General features: G+C 38.8%; 1 protein-coding gene across 5 annotated transcripts in view; it reads right to left on the bottom strand.

Moving 5' to 3' along the window:
- Positions 1 to 21,156, bottom strand: part of PARD3B (par-3 family cell polarity regulator beta) — a 393,607-nt gene that overhangs the window by 145,440 nt on the left and 227,011 nt on the right. For 4 of the 5 annotated variants that reach the window (XM_058421311.1, XM_040069267.1, XM_058421312.1 and 1 more), the window contains one exon: positions 20,240 to 20,284. The exons of the other annotated variant lie outside the window; for it this stretch is intronic. In XM_058421311.1, the coding sequence (XP_058277294.1) occupies positions 20,240 to 20,284 (45 nt within the window). The remainder of the gene's footprint in view (positions 1 to 20,239; positions 20,285 to 21,156) is intronic. 5 annotated transcript variants of the gene reach the window in all.

Below are 21,156 nucleotides of genomic sequence, written 5' to 3'. Positions count from 1 at the left end.
ATTTTACATGCTTCAGTTTTTTTTCTCTTTTTTTTCCCCCCCTCAAACTATCCTCTGAAACTGTGCTGAAACCTCTTCACCTGCTCTCATTACGGAGATGAAGATTGTTTTTCAAAGAATACAGCTCCCTCTTGCCACATCAGAATAACTAAAGTGGAAAAAATCCTTCCATCTGGGTAATAATTTTTCCCCCTCTATTCACCAATAACTCAAAATAGACTGAAAGGAAACCTTTCAAGCTTGGCATGCAAGTATGCTGTGATCCAGATCCTTCACTGCAAATTTTAGGCGAGGAAAGCTTGATCTTCACATCTACTTTCCATGTTATTCTAACATTAGCTGGATCTGCGTAACCTTGTATTTTCAAGGCTTTCTCCTACAGAAATGAATCTTCAGGAAAAACAAGTCCAATTCATGGAGCAAATGACAAGGGAGACTTCCTCTAAAGAGCTCCAGCAAAGGATTTTGCTAAACTGTTCTGCAGCGTGCAGACTCACACCCAATAACATCTGGCTGTCTTCTGAGTCTTCAACAGAGATGAGTCACAACTCAATTACACTGTTACACTCCCAGCCCTGCTTAAAAGAAAACCCCAAACCCAACAAAATACTACTTTAGCTGTACTGGTTAACTTTAATGCCTAGCCTGTTCAATTTTCTGCATTACACTTCATATATGTTTCAGCATCTGTAAGAAGTTTGCAGCTCCCTTGCTAGGTATGTCATGATGCGCCATTTTAATGGAGAGGCTGCATTAAAAAAAACCCAAAAAAAACCCACTGGCAAGGATAAAAGATATCTTAAATAAAGACCATTTCATAAATCTGTGTTTTTTGAAAACTCGTTACAATCTTAGATGCTTAATAAATGTGCACCTAGCATTTAATATCCCTCAGGGATATTAAAGGAACCTCCCCAGATCTCTAAGTTTGGTGTTTCCTGCAGCAATTTTCAGTATTCTCAGGATAGTATACTATCAATTACCAAGTTATGTATTTAGGATCTTTTCAATATTCACTTCTGCATTAGTACAATGTGTTTAAATAGCAAATTATGAAAGCTAATAGGATTGCTTCACGGAACAACTTAGAATATGATTTAAACAGCAAATCAATACAAACTTTTCTTACTCATTTGTCTCACCTGTGTACAAGTAACAATCCTCTGTTCCCTTTAACTAGCCAAAAAAATGGAGAGTAGTACACGCACGCACGCACAACATGGCACCAGACTGCTGAAATGTGGTGTCAAAACAGAAAAAAAATCCAATTCTTCTTCGTGATGTCCCTTATCAACCAATGCAGACATTTCTGGAGAAATTACTTGACTTCCTATCCTAAATTATGATCAAAAATTCCAAATGTCCTCGGGACGGTAAGCAGTACCCACAGTGATACTTCAACCAGGACAGCTTGCTTAAGCACAGTCAAATGACATTTTAATACAGACAAACCCAAGATAGCATATCTTAGAAAAATAAAGGCTTCCTCTGAGCTGGGACTCAATATTACCAGAAAACACATCATTCTGTTCAGTGATCCCATACACTCTTGAAGAACGAACCAGTCTAGCTACAAGTAGATCAGGATGATCCAGTCCTTAGATAATCAGATGCTTGATCAACTCTGTCAGAAAACTGAAACAGTGCCACGGATAAGGTGCAAAACTCAGTGTCCAATTTCATCTACTTCAGCTACTTGGTGGTTGGATCCTTGGACAAAATTTCAAAACCTGCTATTATAAAGGCAACTTTTCAACAGAAACAGGCAGGTTTTTCAAAGAGACAGCAGCCCAATCAAAATACATCAAGTACAGTGAAATAGCCTCAATTAACCCTGAACTCTAATCTTTGTGTGGACAGTTGACAGCAACTGCAATTTTCAAGAGCCTTAATCCAAGATCAAGGCCTAGGTATGCTCAAGGGACTCCAGAAGCAGGACAGGTACGTTAATTTTCAGTCTGGTTCAAGCCTGGTGACCAAATCCTCAGCTGGAGTCAATGAACACTTTTCCACTGTCTGCCATCTTATACCAGCTGTATCTGTCTTTTGATCACTGTCCTCTGCAAGCGCGATGTTTTAGCATTACCTCCCTGCCCACAGAGAGCCCTGCAACAATAACTCATTTTACACAAGATACAGCATGAGTGGCAGATGTTAGTAAGTTCAGCCTGCAGCGGATTCAAAGTAGGGAACGGTAGATTAGAAAGAGCTTTTTCATATTTTAACAATCTAGAGAGCCATCCTCAGCTACACCCTGGTCTTGCTAAAAGAGTGAGAAGAAACAAATGGGCTCATGGGCCTTTCAAGAGGAACCTGTTCACTCTTTGAAAGTGCTGTTTTCACTTAGTTCAAGGAATCAAATGTCTGGAAAAAAGCTAATAGCTTTAGAAGTATAAAGAGCACAAAGATGCATCATCATAGATTATCAGCGGTTTTGAAACGTTACTTCATGCTTTAAACACATCATCATGTGTGCATTCTGAGGCAAGAGCATCTCTGTCAACTGTAGTTCACAAGAATAGTTTGTTGCACTATTTCCCCTGGGTTATTTTTTATCTCGTGTGTCCATCTGGTGAGTACAGTCCAGTTAAAAAAAAAATTTGGAAGACACTTATCCACATTACAGTAAATTTTTACTGTTATTTTTCTAGCTTTACAGCATTTAAAAAATTCAGAAGTATTAACATATTAAAAAAAAACCCCATGCTTTCTCAACAATGTGCTTTGATTTGTGCTTTTTCTTACATGAAGTAAGAAATACTATATTCTTATATTCTTCCTTTGCTGATGATTTACTGGGTCTTTGGTCAAGATTGATGGAATCCCTTGAAACACGCTGGATAATGCTAACTTCTGAAATAGGGACCTGCAAATCCTTAATGACAGCTTTGGTTTTCTTTGAGCCTGACAGTTTACTTCAGCAGGGCCTGACCTCTAGGCAGAGCACCTTCACGGAGTCAGAGTAATGACATTAACGCGCCAAGCAGGAGTTACTGTTGATCATCACCCAACCAGCACATAAATGTGTGTTCAAGAAAATGCTGTCAGCTACACAGCACAAATAAATAGAAAGAACTGATACTTTTATTAACCTTTTCCTGTTAGGCTAATTTGAGATTTAACCCGTAAAAGGTTTTCAAATGCTAATATGATATTGCAGATGATGTATCGCCATTTTATACCCTGAATCATTTGCAACAATATCTTACTTTCTATATAATCTCATTTTGAATTTTATATTTTCCTTTTTTAATACTAGAAGGACAGCACATTGACATCTCTTTGTCCCTAAAACAAAGATATTGTTTACAGACCCAATTTTCTCACAAATGAAGGCAAATGTATTTGGCTGCATAGAGTTATACAACATAAAGCTATAAAACTCCATTCTTTGCAAACACATCACTTCTCTGCTCATGCTATGACCATCTAAAAATGGGAAACCATTGCTTGTGTTATTAGTCCAGTAGCTTTTTAAAACTAAATAACAAATATCAGTTATATTCTTTAGATCATAAGCTTTTGCTCCAACTACAATAAAAGTCAGTCTCATAAACATTAAGAACAAACATTTTGAACAACATCATGGATATTAATTTGCTCTGACAGATTTCTAGCAATATCAGAACATCCTATTTTGCCTTTTTTACAGTGGCTAATGCTGCAGTTAACTTTTTCAAGTTGACCAAGTGAGTAAGAAAAGAGCTCTCAAGTTCAGTGACTCCCTAACATAAAAAGCTATTATCATCTATATGAGTATGCTAATTTTTTCTTGTGTATCAAGAGAGAACACTCACATCTGTATTCTGCCCTGTATCCTATTTTTCATCAAATATTTTCACCTTCTTTAGTCTTTGACTGTGGACCAGCATTTTCTCCACATTCAGAGGGAAAACTGCTTAATCCGGATAATGCACACCATTCCATAGCCTCAAAAAGATAATGCAGAACAAGCCATACTGTGACTGAGTATAGACTTATGGCAATCAGTCACTGAAGTATTAACACAATTCTTAAAACTTCACGCATAGTAGCACATGGTTAATCAGAGCTGTTTGACAGCCTCTTCCTCAGAGCTGCTTCTACAGCTTCACAGTATGTCAACTCTCACACTGGATGGTGAAACATACTATGGAGTTTACTTCAGAGCGAAAAGTTAAAGTCGGATTTTGAAACACTCAGGCTAATGTTATTAGAATAAAAAATGTAATGGCTGTTCCACCATATGCTTAATTGGACCCCTGAAAAAAAGCAGTCCCCCAGGAAGGAGCTGAAAGCTACTGCTTGGATTCAGATCTTGCTGCAAGAGTAAAAGAAAGAAATGGGTAATCAGTCATAATTTCTCTTCACAGCAACAACCCTGATAAACATTTTTGTGAATAATTTTTTCTGTTGTTGTGGATATTAAGAGATTACATATGCTAAGAGGGAAGTAAGAAAACTCAAGAGAAACAAGATCTGTTGATGATTATCAGCTGAACAGAAGCTATTCTTGCCTTCAGTCTTTAAGTCCCTGAATATCTGAAGGCAAGGAGAGCTCTTGGAGGAAAGCAAGACAAACTTATAATATCCCTGTATTTCTTCACTAGGCATTAGCATTTGATACTATCAGAAGGAGGACTTTTTGTCTGATCCAGTATAACTGTTAACTTCCTGGGATGTGTTACAGATGAAAGGTGTCCAGAGCAACATCATCTCCACCAAAAATGACGCTGCTGCTTCCTGTTTCTATCAATTCCTCACTGCCTGCATTGTGAAAACACACAGAACCGTGGGCCAAATTCCCACTGCACTTGGTGTTACACCAACTCAAAAGAGAACTAATATTTAGTACCTCTGATAATTTCTGATCAAGGCTACCCATATTCCTGCAATACTGGCTCGCTTTTCAAGGGCAAGACTACCAATCTCTGCACAGAATTTCACTATGTTCTCTGAAATTGTTTTTGCTATTTCTGTATTCCAAGTCAGTTCTGAGAGAATGGTCTCTTCTTGCATAGGTGCTCTTCAGAGAATGGGTTAATTTTTTTCAACACAGTTAATTAAAAATCCAACAACCCTCAAAGCTGTTCTAGAGCAGAAGCTCTCTGATTTGGAGTTGGTGTTTTGTGGCAGCTTTACTACAGAGTTATTGCCATGACACTCCTCAGTGTCTGTACTCTTAACTCTAGAGAAGCCTTAGATGACATTCCTGCATGGTGAAGCATATTGCAAACATGCCTTCTGTTTCATTCAGTTTGATCTAAACCAGCTACCCCCAGTAAGAACTAATATTGATATTGCCTGATACCACATGACTGTTAAATTTTAATCACTAGGCTCTTAGTCTGATTAAGCAATTAAATTGCTTAACTGGAAACTACAGGGCAATTGATTTATATGAACGTACTAAGAAATTCTGTTTGAAGTTTAAGAACAATTCCTTACCAAAGGTTACAAACACATGAAAGCTCTAATTGCAAACGTGTATTTCAGTGTTAGTCATTCTAATATTGCTAGCCTTCTGATTGTTAATAGTTGCTATTTACTACAGCAGTTAGTCCTGGCTTCCCTCTTCCAAAACCCACTACTAAAACAGGCACTCTGTTCTGCTAATGCAAATTACAGTGCAAGTGAAGACTCTTCATGTGCTGTAAACGTCACTCATCATTAAACTTGGAGAAGAATTACTGTTTCTGCTTCTTTAGCTATAAAAACTTCCTGAAAATGTCTAATTTTTCCTCTTTCAATTTGAATCATAAAGCATTTGCTGTAACGAGATCAATGAGAGAAAGAAAGAGGTGGAGTTTTTCCTGTTTTAATGCCCAGTCATACAGATCTGAAAGGAGCTATTGGTGCAGACACATTGTCACTGAGGAACACTGAAATGACCAGGGCTACCTGTGAGCTGAGAAACTGCTCAAACAAACAAGAGAAGAGCTCACTCTACATTTTCATCATTTTACCATTTTTTACTCTAGGTGAGAAGATTCCTCTACCTAGAGTTGACATGAAGTACAAACAGACACAGAAGAACGTCAGAACTTGCCCAAAACTCCCCTAAAAAAAAAAAAAACAAAACCACCCCAAACCACCATGAAAATAAGCTTGTGTTGATCTGCACAAGTGGTGCTATGAAGTTTTCTCCTATGATGCTTGGGTTTTCTCATCAAACAGAAGTTAAATAAACACATTACTTTGGCTTCAAGAAATCAAGTATTATACCCACATCTCTTAACACTGATAAAATCCACAACTACATATACTTTCTCTGTTGCTTTGGCATCTCACAGGGTGAAGGAGCAGTAAAAAGACAGGTAAGCTAATCACTGACACAAAGCTGTATTGACTGGTGAGTGCCCAGGTCAGAATTTTAAAAGATTCTTGGTGAGCTCTGCCAGGAGGGGAAGAAGGGTAGAAAAAGCAAAACTAAGCAAGCAGAGTGTCAGTGGGATTTTATAAAATATTAAGTACCTGCTCTCAGAAAATTAATGTTTTAAGGTTTTAAGTTTCAGTTGTGTGCCTCATAATTCATGACATACCTCCCCCCCCCGCCCTTTATTTGTAATAGCTAAGATAATTTATCTTTTTATACTATCACTCTGTATTGTTCCAAATCCAGAGATTTGGTCGAGCACTGGCTACTTAAAGTGATTCTTTATAGCCTATATGGTTTAGAGACTACAGCAGGATCTTTCAGCATAGTGTTTGTTATATTAATAAACATTTTTATTTGTTTACACATACAGTAATACTGTATCTACTACATACTAAATAAAATGCATAATTTATTTGCATTTTCCCATCTGATTTTCTGAAAAGGCTCATAAAATTTTAATGAAAGTAGTTAAAGCAACAGACTATGTATTAAAGTTACATACACAAAATGACCTTAAAAGAGTACTATTAAAATTGCAAAGTAAAGCTCTCAGGCTTGAAAAAATGCTATAGCAGAGGTGTCCAATTTCTCTCTCTGTGCACATTCTAATAGACTTCCATTTTACGTCCCAAATATATCATGACAATTTTATTTACAAAACTCCAGTTTCTCTATTTCAGGAAAGGTCTAGTATTTTCTCCCCCATGTAGAGCAATTCCCATCGCCCCTCTGTACTGAGCAGAGACTTTGATTTCTGACATCAGCAGTAAACAGCCTTCATGCTCTTTCTCAAAGCCTTAGTAGCAAGGGTTTTTCAGGAAACACTAATGATGTCATTTTAAGACAAACATGCACAACCTGTGTCTCAGCAACAAGGAACTGAACCATGAAGATGAAGATTCAGGTTCCCAAGCCTTCAAACTCATATTCTTCTATTAACAGAGGTTTTATATAAATTTTTCTACATGTGGGGTGTCGGTGGGGATTTTTTGGTTGTTGCTTTTTTTGGTAGCTTTGTTTTTGTGGGGTTTTGCTGTTTGGCTGGTTTTGTTTGTACTCAAAAAAGGCAGTTTTCTTTACTGCACAACTGGTTACCACCTTTTTCTTCCCCAGTGTCCTAGATCAACACAAGCTGGTCTCTCCCTCTCCTTCTCTCAGTTATGTCCATCCTCTCACCTACTGACATGCCCACTCTCCCTTTCCCCCCCATTCCCAGCACCCTTTTCTAGCTCCCCTCCACCTCCCCTAGCAGCTTCCTATCTTCCCAGCCCCTAACTATATATTCTTACCTTTTTCTCCCCTAAACAAAAACAAATAGCAGAGTTATTTTAGGAGGCAGTAAAAGAACAATCTCTGTCAAAAAAACAACAAAAAAAAAGGCAAATAAACCCCACACTTCAACTGACACTTGGATGGAAAGTTTTACTTCAAACAGCTCTGGTTTCACAGAATCTATAATACGATGTGTCAGGCTTAACAGGTGATAACGAAGTCACTACTGCACATTACACCCATACCCTGTACACAAAAAGAGAACAGGGAAAACCTGAGTAAAGAAGAGAAAAGGTTTTTTTTCTGAGACTTAACGAATTATCCGTATTTCCTACAGAATGGCAGAAAAAGGATGACTGCAAGAAATAATTTTCTCCTCTGTGTTTTTTCTTTAATGTGTTTGCTCTTTTAGTCTAAACTCAGACTGAGAATTATTCTTTGCTACTATTTTGTGATGGACATTTCAGTCATAAGCAATGAGTTATTCCATGCAACTGCTGACAAAATTTAGTCCTTCATGTAATACTCAATTTTTTGGTACCTTTAAAATTAAACTACTGTGCTATTTTTTAAAAAGGAATTAAACTCCAGAAGCCTCGATCAAACAATTTAGTCATTTTGCTTTCAGAATTAGGCGTCTGAGAAGATTATAAAGCAATAAAAAAAGAGGCAACTGATTAACTACACTATATTGAATTTCTCTTTTATAACATCTCTGTTTGTCAACAGCAGCATTACAACTGGCAACCAAAAATACAACTCCTTTTTTGAACACAGGAATTAATGCCAACTGCAGATAGCAACAAAAATTGTAATTACACGAAAGACCCAAACAAATCAATGCCAGATCCTCTGGTCTGGTCCTCCTGCATAGAAACGCTTGGAAAGTGCCATAGCAAGGTAGCAGAGGTTTTTATTTGCAATCTTTGTAAGTGCAATCACCCTTCAGTAATAGAAGCAAACTTCTAGTGCTGAGTTCTAGTTCTGTTCATCCCTCTGTTTGCCAGGTCCTGACTCCCTCACTGGAAGGGCCATTTAAGCTGCCAGCGCAGCAGAGTCAGGGTCTTGCTGCTATTACGGCTCTAAGGAAACCAGCATTTTGAAATTGGGCAAACTGTAGAACGATGGTCTGGCTCTCTCCATGGAATTCTCTGCTTTGCCTGAGCCCACTGGATGAATGGTTCCTTCCCATGCCCTTCAGTCTGTGAACTGAGCAACTACAGAACAGGAGAAGCTCTACAGAAAAACGCTCTGCAGCAACAGCTCCTGGGACTTGATTATGCCCTGGTCCTGGAGAATCTGCAGCTGAACCTTGCAGGTCACAGATGCGCTCTCCTCACAGACAGATACTTAGCCCACAAAAGTTGCTTTTAGGTGAGAGAACCAACTTGAAGATGGGGGAAGGATTAAGGAAAGAATTTTCACAACCGAAGGTGAATAATCAAAAAGGGCAGGAATCAGATATACATCAGCTTCAGTACAGATGCCACACTACCTGGGGGAGGGAGGTGTGGAGGGAAGGAACTGGAATTTTAATTTCTTTAAAAAACCCAAGCAAACAGAAATTAGTCTGATCATATGTCAACAGGGATCTTTTATTGAATTAAAGTACCAATCATTATGCTTATTATCTGTAGGCCAAATTAGAACTATCAGAAAACTACAACACCCCATGCAAGACTAAACAAAAGCAAATGAAAATTTTCATCTATTAAGACATCAGCAGAAAAATGGGTAAACACAAGAGAAGATAGGTTTTGAAAGGGGAGCATGGTGCTATTGCCTGAGTTAAAGAGAAAGTACCTGCTGAGAGTCGATGGTATCTCAAGGAAGCACCTTCTACTCTTCTACCAAATGCTTTCCATTCAGGTTGTCACTGCTATGTACAGGAAAACTCTCCTGCTCTGCTCTTAGGATTAGTAGGACACTTAATTAGGGATGATATTCTGGGTACTTTTGGAGTGCTCTGTAGGTAAGTGCTAAGTACCATTGCTGTATTGAAAGACACACTAAAAATAATCCTGTTTTATGAGATATACAAATAGCAATATAATTCTTTCTTCAGAGTTAATTTCTGAACCATATTACACTGCACAGCTTTTATTATACAAAAATGTGTATTAATAAATAGCACCAGCAACCCATTTTATATAATAAAGGCTTATTTCAAATGTTATAGGAAGCAAACGTTCTACAAGATACTACTCCAGAAGCAAGCTGGACTAGAAATATCAATTACCATCAAAATCCTTTTCATTGACATTTCAACATGATGGGATTTCAAAATAAAAAATGAAGCTGAAGTATCATTCAAGGTTGAGAATTAAAAATGCTGCTCTATCTACAGTCAAGCCTCAGAAGATAATGCGACTGACAAATACACAGTATAACAAAACTTAAAAAGACCATAAACAAACAAACTAACCACAAAACCAAAATCCCAAACAAACCCACAACAGTTAAATCTTCTGTGGGACTATGTAATTTTTAACTTTCAGTCAACTAATCTAAAAAAAGAAAAGTGTAACCTTCCTCTCTTCAGCCAGGAGCTCATTTAGTTCAGTGCTCTTCTTTCTACATCTCATACTTCATGCTCCAAAATGTAAGTTAGAGGGCCAGATGTATTATCTGGGAAGTTTTCCAAATTCATTAACTCCTTGGCACCAGTGACTTCAGGATACCCATTGCCAGCACTGAATATTATGCCCAGCAAAAAAAAAAAAAAAAACCAAACCAGTTCCTGGAGGGAAAGTATTAATAAAATGAGGCATTCAGCAGCGGCTGCTGGTCTCTTCGGTCGCACCAAGCAACTGAAAGGATCACAGTAGCTGCCAACACTGATCACAGCCAGCTTTCAGCACCTAAACTCTGAAGGTCTTTCCTGAATATCTGCAGATCATTCACCACAAATATTGAAAAAAGCACAGGTATTGCTCGAAGGAACATGAAACCAGTAGTCAGAGAGAAGACTGACAGGAAGGCTGTGACTCCAGTTCTAACTGCAGAGGGTGGTAGATGTTACGCAGGGGTGTTAGAATCACATCATCACTTTCCCCTCAATTACAGAAGACACAGACTGTGGGAATTAGTTTTGCTTTCTGAAATGGATGCAGTCTGGCTGTCAGCAGCTAAAGGACTGATGACTGAAGTGCCTTACAGTCCTAAAAAGGCAGGACAAGATAGATTCACTTGTTGTTCTCAGCTTTCTTCTTAGGGCCAAGGAAGGAGTTCCATGACGGAAACCAGCTTACTATCAGTCACGAAGGCACTTTCATGAGCCATCTGCTCAGGCACCATCACCAGAGAAGCTCTCTACTTGAAAGATCAACATACAGCAAGAGGCCCCTAGGATTTTAAACATTAAACTTGCTTTGCTGGCTGCTGTGCCTTTCAATCTGCACAGTTCTAATGAAAAGCACTGATTTATTTACATTCTTCAAACTTCAAATATACTGTTCCTTAACCTTTGCTTAGGCCTAATGCCAGTTTTCTTGGGGTTCTGCCATTTCCAGTCACTTAAAATTTAGTAACAATTCTTTCTGCATGTGATACTCCAGGATCCCAAGATACCAAGATGTCAGGTCCTAATGACCATTTCTGCAGAACTGCAGCGTCTATTACCCTCTGTGAAATTCTGCACTAACACAGTTACACTGCTTTTTCTTTCAGAGATAGCTTTATTTCTGCACTCCTCTAGACACATCCACCATATTTACAACCTCTCCTACGCTCGTATGAGTCAGAAACAACCTGGAACACAAGGCAGCAGGAAGCTCCAACTCATAGCAGAAACTTTCAGCAAAGACAAGAAATGTGGCAGGCTCAGCACAGACAGTCACAGCAGAAAGTGCTGCCAGGTCTCAGGAAGAGAATGCAAACCCCAAACAGCCCACAGCTGGTAACTCCTGCCAGCACCACACTGTTCCTAGAGAGGGAATTTCAGTGCACAACAGACAGAGCTCTGCAGGCACGTTTCTCCTCCAGCCCACTGCAGGCGGGCACACGATGGATTTACCGCAGACACGTGACCACTTACTCCAAATACCGGCAGGCCTCATGTTGAGTGGATGCATTCATCACAACGGTTAAAAGTCTTTTATTTCATTTTATACCACCTAAACTTTCTGGGGATTTTAATGCTCTCTCAACCTGCTTCGCTGAATACTGCACAGAGCAATATTCAGCAATACCGACCTAGGGGAGAAGTGGCAGCCATGGAATGTGAACATCACAACCCACCTCCTAGTTAATACAACAATATGTCCAGAATCACTTCAGGAAATGAAAGAGGAGAAAAAACAAAACACTAAAACAAAACAAAAAAACCCAACCAACCAACAAGACTCAAAACAAAAACCCAAACAAAAGCAAACAAACAAACAAGCAAAAAGAAAATAAAATAGAAAAGAGAAAAATGCACGGCTGGAAAAATACCTGTGTGTCTGATTTTTCTTCCTAGTCACTTTTCGTACTTCTGTATCATAATGGAGCCGTAACACTGGGCAACTGCTGGGTTTGAAATATCCCAAGTCACACTAAAAAAATTCCTATCCTTCTCTTTGTTCCTAGAGAAAAGAATAATCTCCAAGGAAAAACGGTTGTTGGTTTGCAAACCCCGGATGCCAACGATTCATACTGAGTAATACATAATTCCCATATTACTGAGATGTGATCGAAAAGAAGCAAATCTTTCACCACTATTGTTTATTTTAGAAGACTGTAGTTTGGACACCTGCCAGATCAGGCCTTCTCCTCTGGGAAAAGGCTGTCCTTTCTGTTATGCACTTGAAGTTTGCCCAATTAAAAACCAAGGCATTCCTCACACACAGAATCCCTCTTTGGCATCTTGCTCTAATAAACTCAAGTCGCAGCTTTAGCAGGCAGTTCCCTACCTATGCATTCAGAGGAGCACTCTCTAAAGTTCCTACCTGCGGGAACTTTTAAGTTTTATTTCATGCTTGTCAAATGGAAATATCTTACTTTGGTCCCCTTTCAGAGCACAAGCTTCCTTCACAGAGAAGTCCAAGTTGCTTAAGACTTTCTCGGTAGATGTACATGTACTTTTGCTCTTAAAGTGAGAGCACGAAAAGAGCTTTGCTGTTGAAGCCAAGCTTGGTTTGCTACCCTTTCAATACTACAGAAAACTATCATTTTCTGAGTGTGGAATACAGCATGAAATAAATGCTTCTGCTTTACTTAGGCTTTTACAGGGTCATTTGTTCTCTGGTTCAGCAGATTTCTCTGATCAGCTGGACTGAAATAAACGCCACCTAAGGTAGGGAACCAAGTCCCTGTGGTTCTTAAGGAAACTGTCTTTCTGCCCGAGCTGCCTGTTCACTCCATCTGGCCCTGACGAAAGCTTCTCCCTGCTTATCAGACCCGGCTGCTTTCAAGGACTGCTCAATCTTCTCTCACTCCTCAGGACAGGACCAGACCCAGAGCACAGCAGCCCAGACAAAACTAAGAGACAGCCATAGTAGATTAAGAGTGGGCAACATCATGCAGTCCAAAATACTCGACACCAACTTTCACTGGCCATTAAACAAACCTCTCAGAAACTCACTTTCAGCTTAGTCCTCAGGACAATAAAAGAGACTCAAACTTGCTCCCCCACTTCCTTTCTTTCAGCACAAAGACATCTCTGAAGATCTACAAATCTCCTTTCATCCACACTTTCTCCCTCAGATGTGTCTGCCCACCCCCTCCACCCCAGTCAGCTTCTTCAGCTTAGGCTGATCCCAGGATCAAAAAATGTCAGTTACAAAATCATTCTTCTCTTCTCCTGAACTTCTTTTTTTCTTGCACCCTTGACTAAACCAAAAGAATACCTTTCTTTTTTGTAGAATTATTTTTCTGCTAGGTTAGCTTCCCACAACAGCTCATCATGGAATTATAGGAATAATAATGCTGCCATAGAGAGAAGGGGGACAGAAACATGTGGCTCGGTCTTTATGAATACAAGGCTACCATGGGATAACAGGAAAATATTCAGTCAATATGTTATTTTATAAAAACTCAATTACAGACCTTTGAATCAGCATCTGCACTGCTGTTGGCCTAAATTCAGTTTTGCTCTAGATCCTAAATCCCACACAAGAACATGGAGGGACACAGGTTTCTCCTGCAAGCTTGTTATTGTTCTCAGCAGATGAGATCTATTCACTTTAATAAGTGTAATTCAAAGAAAGATCAACGGGCACTGCTCTGTCATATCTTAATACAAAGCACACTAAGAGTCACAGAACACAAAGCATTCACAAAATCAAAGTGAATAAATGGTTTTAGAAAAGATTCTTACATTCTAAGGATGAGACAGCAGGGATGCTCTTGATCAGTTTGCAGAGGTTTACTGCCACTTTTTATTCCCTGGTCCTGCCACTGAGAAAGTGGTTTTATTCATGGCAAGTAAAACAGCGTTTAAAAAAAAAAAATTAAAAAAATCAATGTAAGTTTAGCATTTGCATTTAATAAAGATGGTAATTTAGTAGACAGCTGCCTCTCAGTTCTCAAATCCATCCACTTGCTGAGCTTTCCTTCTACTGGCATGCAAGCTTGTCTCTCAAATGGATGGTTCAAGGAGATAATCTCAGCACTATTCATTTTTGTCTTTCTTAATTTTTGGCTGGTTTAGCTCTCTTAACCATCTCACCAGCTAAGCTGTGGGACTGGAATAAAGAAGTAATGGAAACTGGGCAGCTGCAGACAGGAGGCATGATGCCCACGACTGCTTTATTCAGCAGCAGCAAGCTTTTAGATCAACATCATAGCACCAAACATCACCCTCAAGCGAGGGATTTTTATCTACAGATGACTTTCTCAGGACCTAACAAAAAAGGGGTCACAACAAATCATCATCACACAGCTAATAAAGTCTTGAAAAAAACCAACAACAAAAAAAGGAAAAAAAAGCTGTCAAAGGAATAGTTACAGCTGGTGAGTTACTGGGAGTATAAAATGATTCTTCTCAAGAGTAAAAATGAGTGCTTGTTTCCTTCCACAGAGGAGAACCACCTAACTACATTATCTGAGAGCTGTTTATCAGCCACATAGACCTGGCAGGCATGGGGGACTGTACAGACCCCCAGCCTGACATTCAGAAGAGATTTTGACTTACAGACTGCTTTTCACTAAAATTCAACAATTCTCCAAATTTAGAATAATGGTTTGAATCACAGAACTGTAAGTGTCCAGCCTTCCTTTTCCTGAGTCAGTGACAAAGCAAACTTCCCATGCACAAATATATACAATTTTTGTGCAACTAGCAATGTTAATCGAGCCTCTCCATTCCCTCCCAGCTGTAACCTGGGAGGTTAGAGATAGTTACAACATATAACATAATATATAACATATATATATACACACACACATATACATATACATATATATATACACATATATATAAAATATATAAAAAGTTCCATTTTAAAAGGGCAGCAAAGCCATATTTGCATTGAGTATTAAGTTAATGTATCCTCCTAGGTTCATTAGACAAGTTGTGTTTGAAGAAAAGAAAAAAACCACAGCAGCCAGGGATTCAACGAAAGCCTAGCATTTTAATTTTTGGACTAGAAATTGTTTTAAACCTCAACAATGTAATAGGTTCAGTGTACCACCCTTGACTTCATACTTTACCAGACATAAATAAAGGAGAAAACATTCACTCCACAAGTGTGGAAAAAAGGAACCTTATTTTTTGTTTCTCAGCTGCATGATCTGATACATATTCTCAGAAGAGAATTTATTTGGAATTGTAAGTTCAAAGCAACACTTTGCTTCGAGAATCATAATCAAAGTTGATGATGATGATAATGTTGATAATAACAGGAACAACAACACTACCACAAGAATATAATCATTCAGGGAGAGATGCCCAAGTGAATGTGACAGGGAAAGAGTGAAAAATCTTGCAAAAATATTCCCCACAATAAAACATCAAACATAACCCACAGCTTAATGATTCAAAGCTTACAGAGGCACGAGTTGCGGGTAATAGAGTGGACTGAAGCATCATAGAAAGGTACTCGTGTTTGTTTTTGTGCCTATCACACTGAAATGGTACCAAGCATCACATGGGCTGAATGATGGGACAAATCGCATGGCACAGCTTCCAGTGACACCACAGTTTGCTTATATCCAGTATCCAAGCCAAGACACATAGGTCAAGCTACACTGGTATTGCTGAGGTACATTGCAGACTGTGAAGTAGACAAGTCCTCTTCATGCTTGCAAGAATGCTTGAAGCAGCCAAGTATTGCACTCTTATTCTCAAAGAGAAATAAAATGAACTAAAATCAACTTCCTTTTCTCCTCTCAGAAATGCAGAGGGAAGGGTCAGATTCCATATGATATATGCTTTCAGATAGTAGCAAGGCCCTTGTTTGGACAGGCACTTCATTGCATATGTCAGGCAGCTCAGCCATTTACATGAGTCTTTTCTACTGTGGACCTAGTTACTATATAAATCCTTATGAACTCAGTACTAAACCCAATGCTCCCTTTGAAAAGCTGAGCTTTAATGATATCTACAGCAGCAAGAAGGCTTATTTAATAAAATTATAAAGTCTGGCATAAGGAGAGGAGAACAGCACTTCCCTATCCACCTCTTCGACATAACTGTGTTACCTGCAAATCAAACCGATTACAATGGCACCAGCCTCAAACAAGCCCAGCAGCATGCACTAAGCTTTCTGTAGTCTTTCCTAAACCCACTGTTAACCCCCACCAGATTCCTTGATTAAAAGGAGGCCTCTTGTGCTACAACCACTGGATTTTTCTGTTGTTCCAATAGCTCATGCTTAGCTTTAAAAAAAACTCAGTAAAATGTCCTTAGTGCAGAATACATCCTGGCATTAAAGGATGCAGAAATACACCAAGACATTTAACCTAAATTATTCCAAATGATCTCCACTTTCCATCTGAACTGCAGTTTAAGCACAACTCAGTCACCCACACACGAAGCAGTCCAGCTGTGACGGCACTCGGGCCCCAGGACAGCCTGCCCTTGCAGGATTTAGCTGCACAGCTGCCTCGCTCTTGCCCAGAACACCAACCCTACCTACAGCCTGAACAGCCACTTGGGAACTGCACCGGCAGCAAAATTAACAGTAAGGGGCAGAGCTTGACCAGAAGCAACCTTCCAGCTATCTCTTTTCCTACTCAAGTCCTAACCCTATCTCTTGCCACGTGTTGTGGTGTAACCACACAGCATTAATTCAAGTTCAGCTTGGTAACACAGCTCCCCCCATCACTCAGCCTTGCTGGTACTAAGCCATGGCCCCGTCACGTGTTCCTCACATAGCAGCCAGCAAGAAAATAAGATCTTACTCATCTTGTCTCAAGACTGTCTTGAAACACAACCCCAATCAAAAGCATGGTCTAGTGACATTAAAATAAAAATAGGAAAGCTCTTTTGACCATTTTGCTAATTAATATGTCAGAGCTCATAAAGAAAGACTCATCAGCTTTTCTCCAGCACTGCATCATCTGAAAGAGCTGTGTCAGCAGAGACCTCAGCAGACAGTCAATACATACTAAAAAGTATTCTAAGCAGTAAATCAGAACATAAAAAAAGAATTTTAGAAAAAAATTAAAATAGCTGCAAAAAATTCAGTACTCAGTTTCAGTATTTGATATGAATCAGGTTATATTTTATATGCAAGTCTTGCCTTTCTTTATAAAAGATATTCTCTTAACTGTCCTAGAACTGCTTTTACAAAAAGCTAGGAGTTTATGAAAAACTAAGCTAAAGCTGCTGATTTTTCATCTTTGTGAATTTTCAAGGATCTTCTCTGCTTTCCAACAGAGGCACCACTTGTCTGCTTCTCATTCTCATCATTTGTACTGGCATACCATTGCTGAGCACACAGGAAGGCAGGAAGGTTACAGAGGACAAATCCTTTCTTAGAGGATTCAGAGAAGTTGTCTTACACACACTCTCATGCATTCTGAAATCTGGGTTTTTTCCAGAAAAGGATCATGAGGCTGCATCAATACAGCACTCCAGCGCCTTTGCTGATGGCATATTCAACACTAAGAACACCTGTAAGCATGGCAGGGGTCCTCCATCCAGCAGGATGAAACACAGGCCAGGTATGAGAACCAGAACTCACAGGTTGGTTTCTGTGAGGGTCATGTAAGTATTTGGAACAAAGCTCCAGCAATCCTTCCACAGAACATGTTTACAAGCTCAGGATATGTCCAGACCTACTTCTAAAAACCAAATCTACTTTTTAAGGAGGGTGGCGGGAAAGGAACTACTGCTTGTGGGTGCGCTATACAGAGAGACAGATGGGGCTAGAGCTACAGATCCTTCTAATGCCTCAGTCTTATGGAGAATTACGATAACGCTTTTTGAAATCAATGCACACTTCTGACTCCTGCTCCTGCAGCTCAGTAATGTGTAATATGTGATGGAAGAAGTAGCTGTTCCAAAAGCTGAGACTAAACGCTTGAAGAGCCACTGCCCCAGAAGAAACAGAAAAGATATTTCCCTAGAGAGAGTTACTCAGCTGTGTATTTTACGGAACAAGTCATGTTGAAGGAGAGATAGGATAATTGCATTGATTGTTAGTAGGTGATAATTAATTCTGTAGAGAATCACGTTTAGTTTCCTGAAGTCTAGAACAGGATGGAAACTCTCCATTCTGTAATGAGAAAATAACTGTGTTTTGCTTGCAACACAAGAAGCTGCATTGTCTCCCTTTCAACATTCTTAAGGTACCTACAGGAAGGCAGCACAATGAATGACGCTAAAACAGAAGTTCTGTGGCGGGACTGAATGCCAGACAATTGCACATAAGACATATAATTCCAGAAAGCATAGAGTAAAAAGAGACCAGAGAAAAAGACACCGTGTTCTTGAACCGACTTTTAAATTAAATATTTGAATGGAAAAATGGAAACCAAAATTGCAGCTTGATTTCTCTTTATGAAGTGTTAGGAAATGGAACATATAGAGGAAGAGAAATGGTATTTGAACAGTATTTATAGTAGGTAGGACCAATAAAAATAATTTAAACACCAACTGTCTCAGAAGTTTGCTAGATTCTTTTATTCCTAAAGGGAAAAAAAGGAAACAACTTGAGGAATTTTCCCATCTATTCCTTTGGTGATCAATTGGCTGCTGATTTTAGTTTAGGAAAAACAGATCTTAGGTATATGTAAGAGATCAGTGAGGAATAAGTAAAGCAAACAAGTCAAAGTTCAATAAACATAGGTCCACATGTTCATATGAAATTTGTAGGTGTCTTCAAACAGAAAACTTTTCAAAGTCGGTTTTCAAGAATCTGCATAAGTGTGCAGAACAAAGATCAAATGCCACTGAAAATTATATAATAAAGCTTAATGTATCTAAAACAATTGACTGCCAAAGAGTTATAATCTTGCCCCTCCAATATTCTTTGATAGCAGTGAGTTCCATTGATCTTTGGTAAACTGCATGATGTTGCAATGTTTGTAGTAATTTTTCTGAACAGGGAAAAGCTCAAGGGCAACACCCTCAGCTTCTTCAAGTTGACAAGATCATTTCTTTGAAGCTTTCACATTCCCGAAAGAGAAAGTTGAAAGAATTTTTCTTCCCAGGAGTGATAATATTACAAGACATATGAACTATTCCCTGATTCAGAAAGAGAATCCAAGAACTTCACAGGCTTAGGAAAGATGCCAAAAAATTTAAAAAGAATTTGTCTACTAAGTTCAGGAAAAGGTCTTCAGATAAGGAAAATCCACACCAGAGAACTAAAGGACGCCCAGTTGTAGAGAGAAAGAATACCATAAACAATCAGGAATCTCACAGCTGACCTTCTTTTACATGAATTCAGCTTCTTAGATCTATCAATGGAGTGGGAAAGGGCAATGTACAATGTGCTACCAAGGGGCAATCTGAAACTTCAGGATTTTCTAACATCAGAAGGCACTGCTGAATAACTAAAGTTTTCTAGGAAGTTTAAGGTTTCTCATGTCAGCTTACCCACAGCTCATGAAAAATTACAATCTTACGTGACATTGCCTAGGAAGTTTTTTAATACAACAGCTGCAAGTTGTACAATGCCATGGCAGAACTTATTTAATAAGCAGGTACAGTAATTGCAGCACAATGGATTAATGGTTTTTATCATTATCGCCTGAAAAGTGTAAGAAAAACCAAATTATTTCTTCTGCACAAGCACAAGAAAAGGAAAAGCTGTAACACTTTTTTTTACTCTACAAAATGTTTTAGCATTGTCTTCAGTATTCCTGGTAATAGAAGTGTAACTCAGAGCAAGAAGAAAAAGCAAAGAAATACTTGTTTTTCTCAAAGTGTGTATTGCTAAGGTCTCTACACTCCATAGGAGTGCACTTCCACTTATTTGAAAGTGCATTTTCTTCAATTTGCAACACCTGTACTGAAAAATAATGTTACAGCTCTTCCTGAGAATGACTTGGCTACAAACTCTGCCTGGCTAAGAGCAACCCTAATTCATCACTGTTCATCTTAGAGCCAGTGCTTACACAGTAATACCTCAACGTGCAAGTGTCTTCATCACCACAGTTTCTGGAAGCTGATTTCACTTACTGCCCATAATACTTTCAAGTTGCTGACTTTTTCTCCAAAATAGGAGGACAGCTTACCCGATTTGTGTCCGGCCAACAAACCAACTTTGCTTTCATCTGCCACTGGAGAAATAAAAGAAAAGACACAATGATCAGAAACTTATTTAAATTCACAAGCCTTTGAAACACCGTCAAATTATTTCAGACACAGCATCCTGAATCTTTAAATTATAATAATCTAAAAAAAAAGCCTTTCTTTACCTAATCCACATGGGGTGCTTCAAAGTCCAAATATCTGAATCAAAGCCTTCTGAAACCAATAAAAGGACTACCAGCAGTCCTTGTGGGTTACAGATCAGGACCTCAGAACTTACACATTCAAAACTGAGTTGTCAGAAGAGCAATTGCACTTGTAAATAACTCATCTTGCCAGACAAATCACAGGGCATAGGAGAGTTGTAACATTTTCAGATCAAAGGCCTCAATTGTAAAAAGAATCCAGATGTGGAAACCTTCCCATCTGCAAGACATCTCACCGACTCACGGGACCTCTGCAGATAATAAGGTCTCCCAAACCCTGATCTTTTTAAAGGCTTATGCATTTTTTCTATGTTATATTTTATTCTGTCTATAAATTGGAACTTTGTAGTATTTCACAACATCTTATAAAGAGAGACGCTTGCAGTAGCAACAGTTTGCACACAGGAGTGGAGGAGCAAATTTTGAATGTAACAGGAATTGGAAGTTCTGTTCAGTAACTTCAGTTTATCGTCATATATCTCAAGAAACTAATTAAAATACTCTCCTGGAGGGCTGGGGGGAAGAACTAATTGCTATTTCTTAAAATGAATTCTATGCAAAGAAACAGTGGTAAATGTAATGTTAGGGATGATAAAACAAGAACAGGAAATGAATGTCAGGATTGAAAGCTTATCCTTCAACTCTGCCTGCCCAAGCACTCCCTTATAACTCGCCTTAAAACATAATCTCTTTAT

The sequence above is a fragment of the Hirundo rustica genome, chromosome 7 (genome assembly GCF_015227805.2).
Source record: "Hirundo rustica isolate bHirRus1 chromosome 7, bHirRus1.pri.v3, whole genome shotgun sequence".
Classification (NCBI taxonomy): domain Eukaryota; kingdom Metazoa; phylum Chordata; class Aves; order Passeriformes; family Hirundinidae; genus Hirundo; species Hirundo rustica.
The sequence above is the reverse complement of the archived record's forward strand: the minus strand, read 5'-3'. Positions and strand labels throughout refer to the sequence as shown.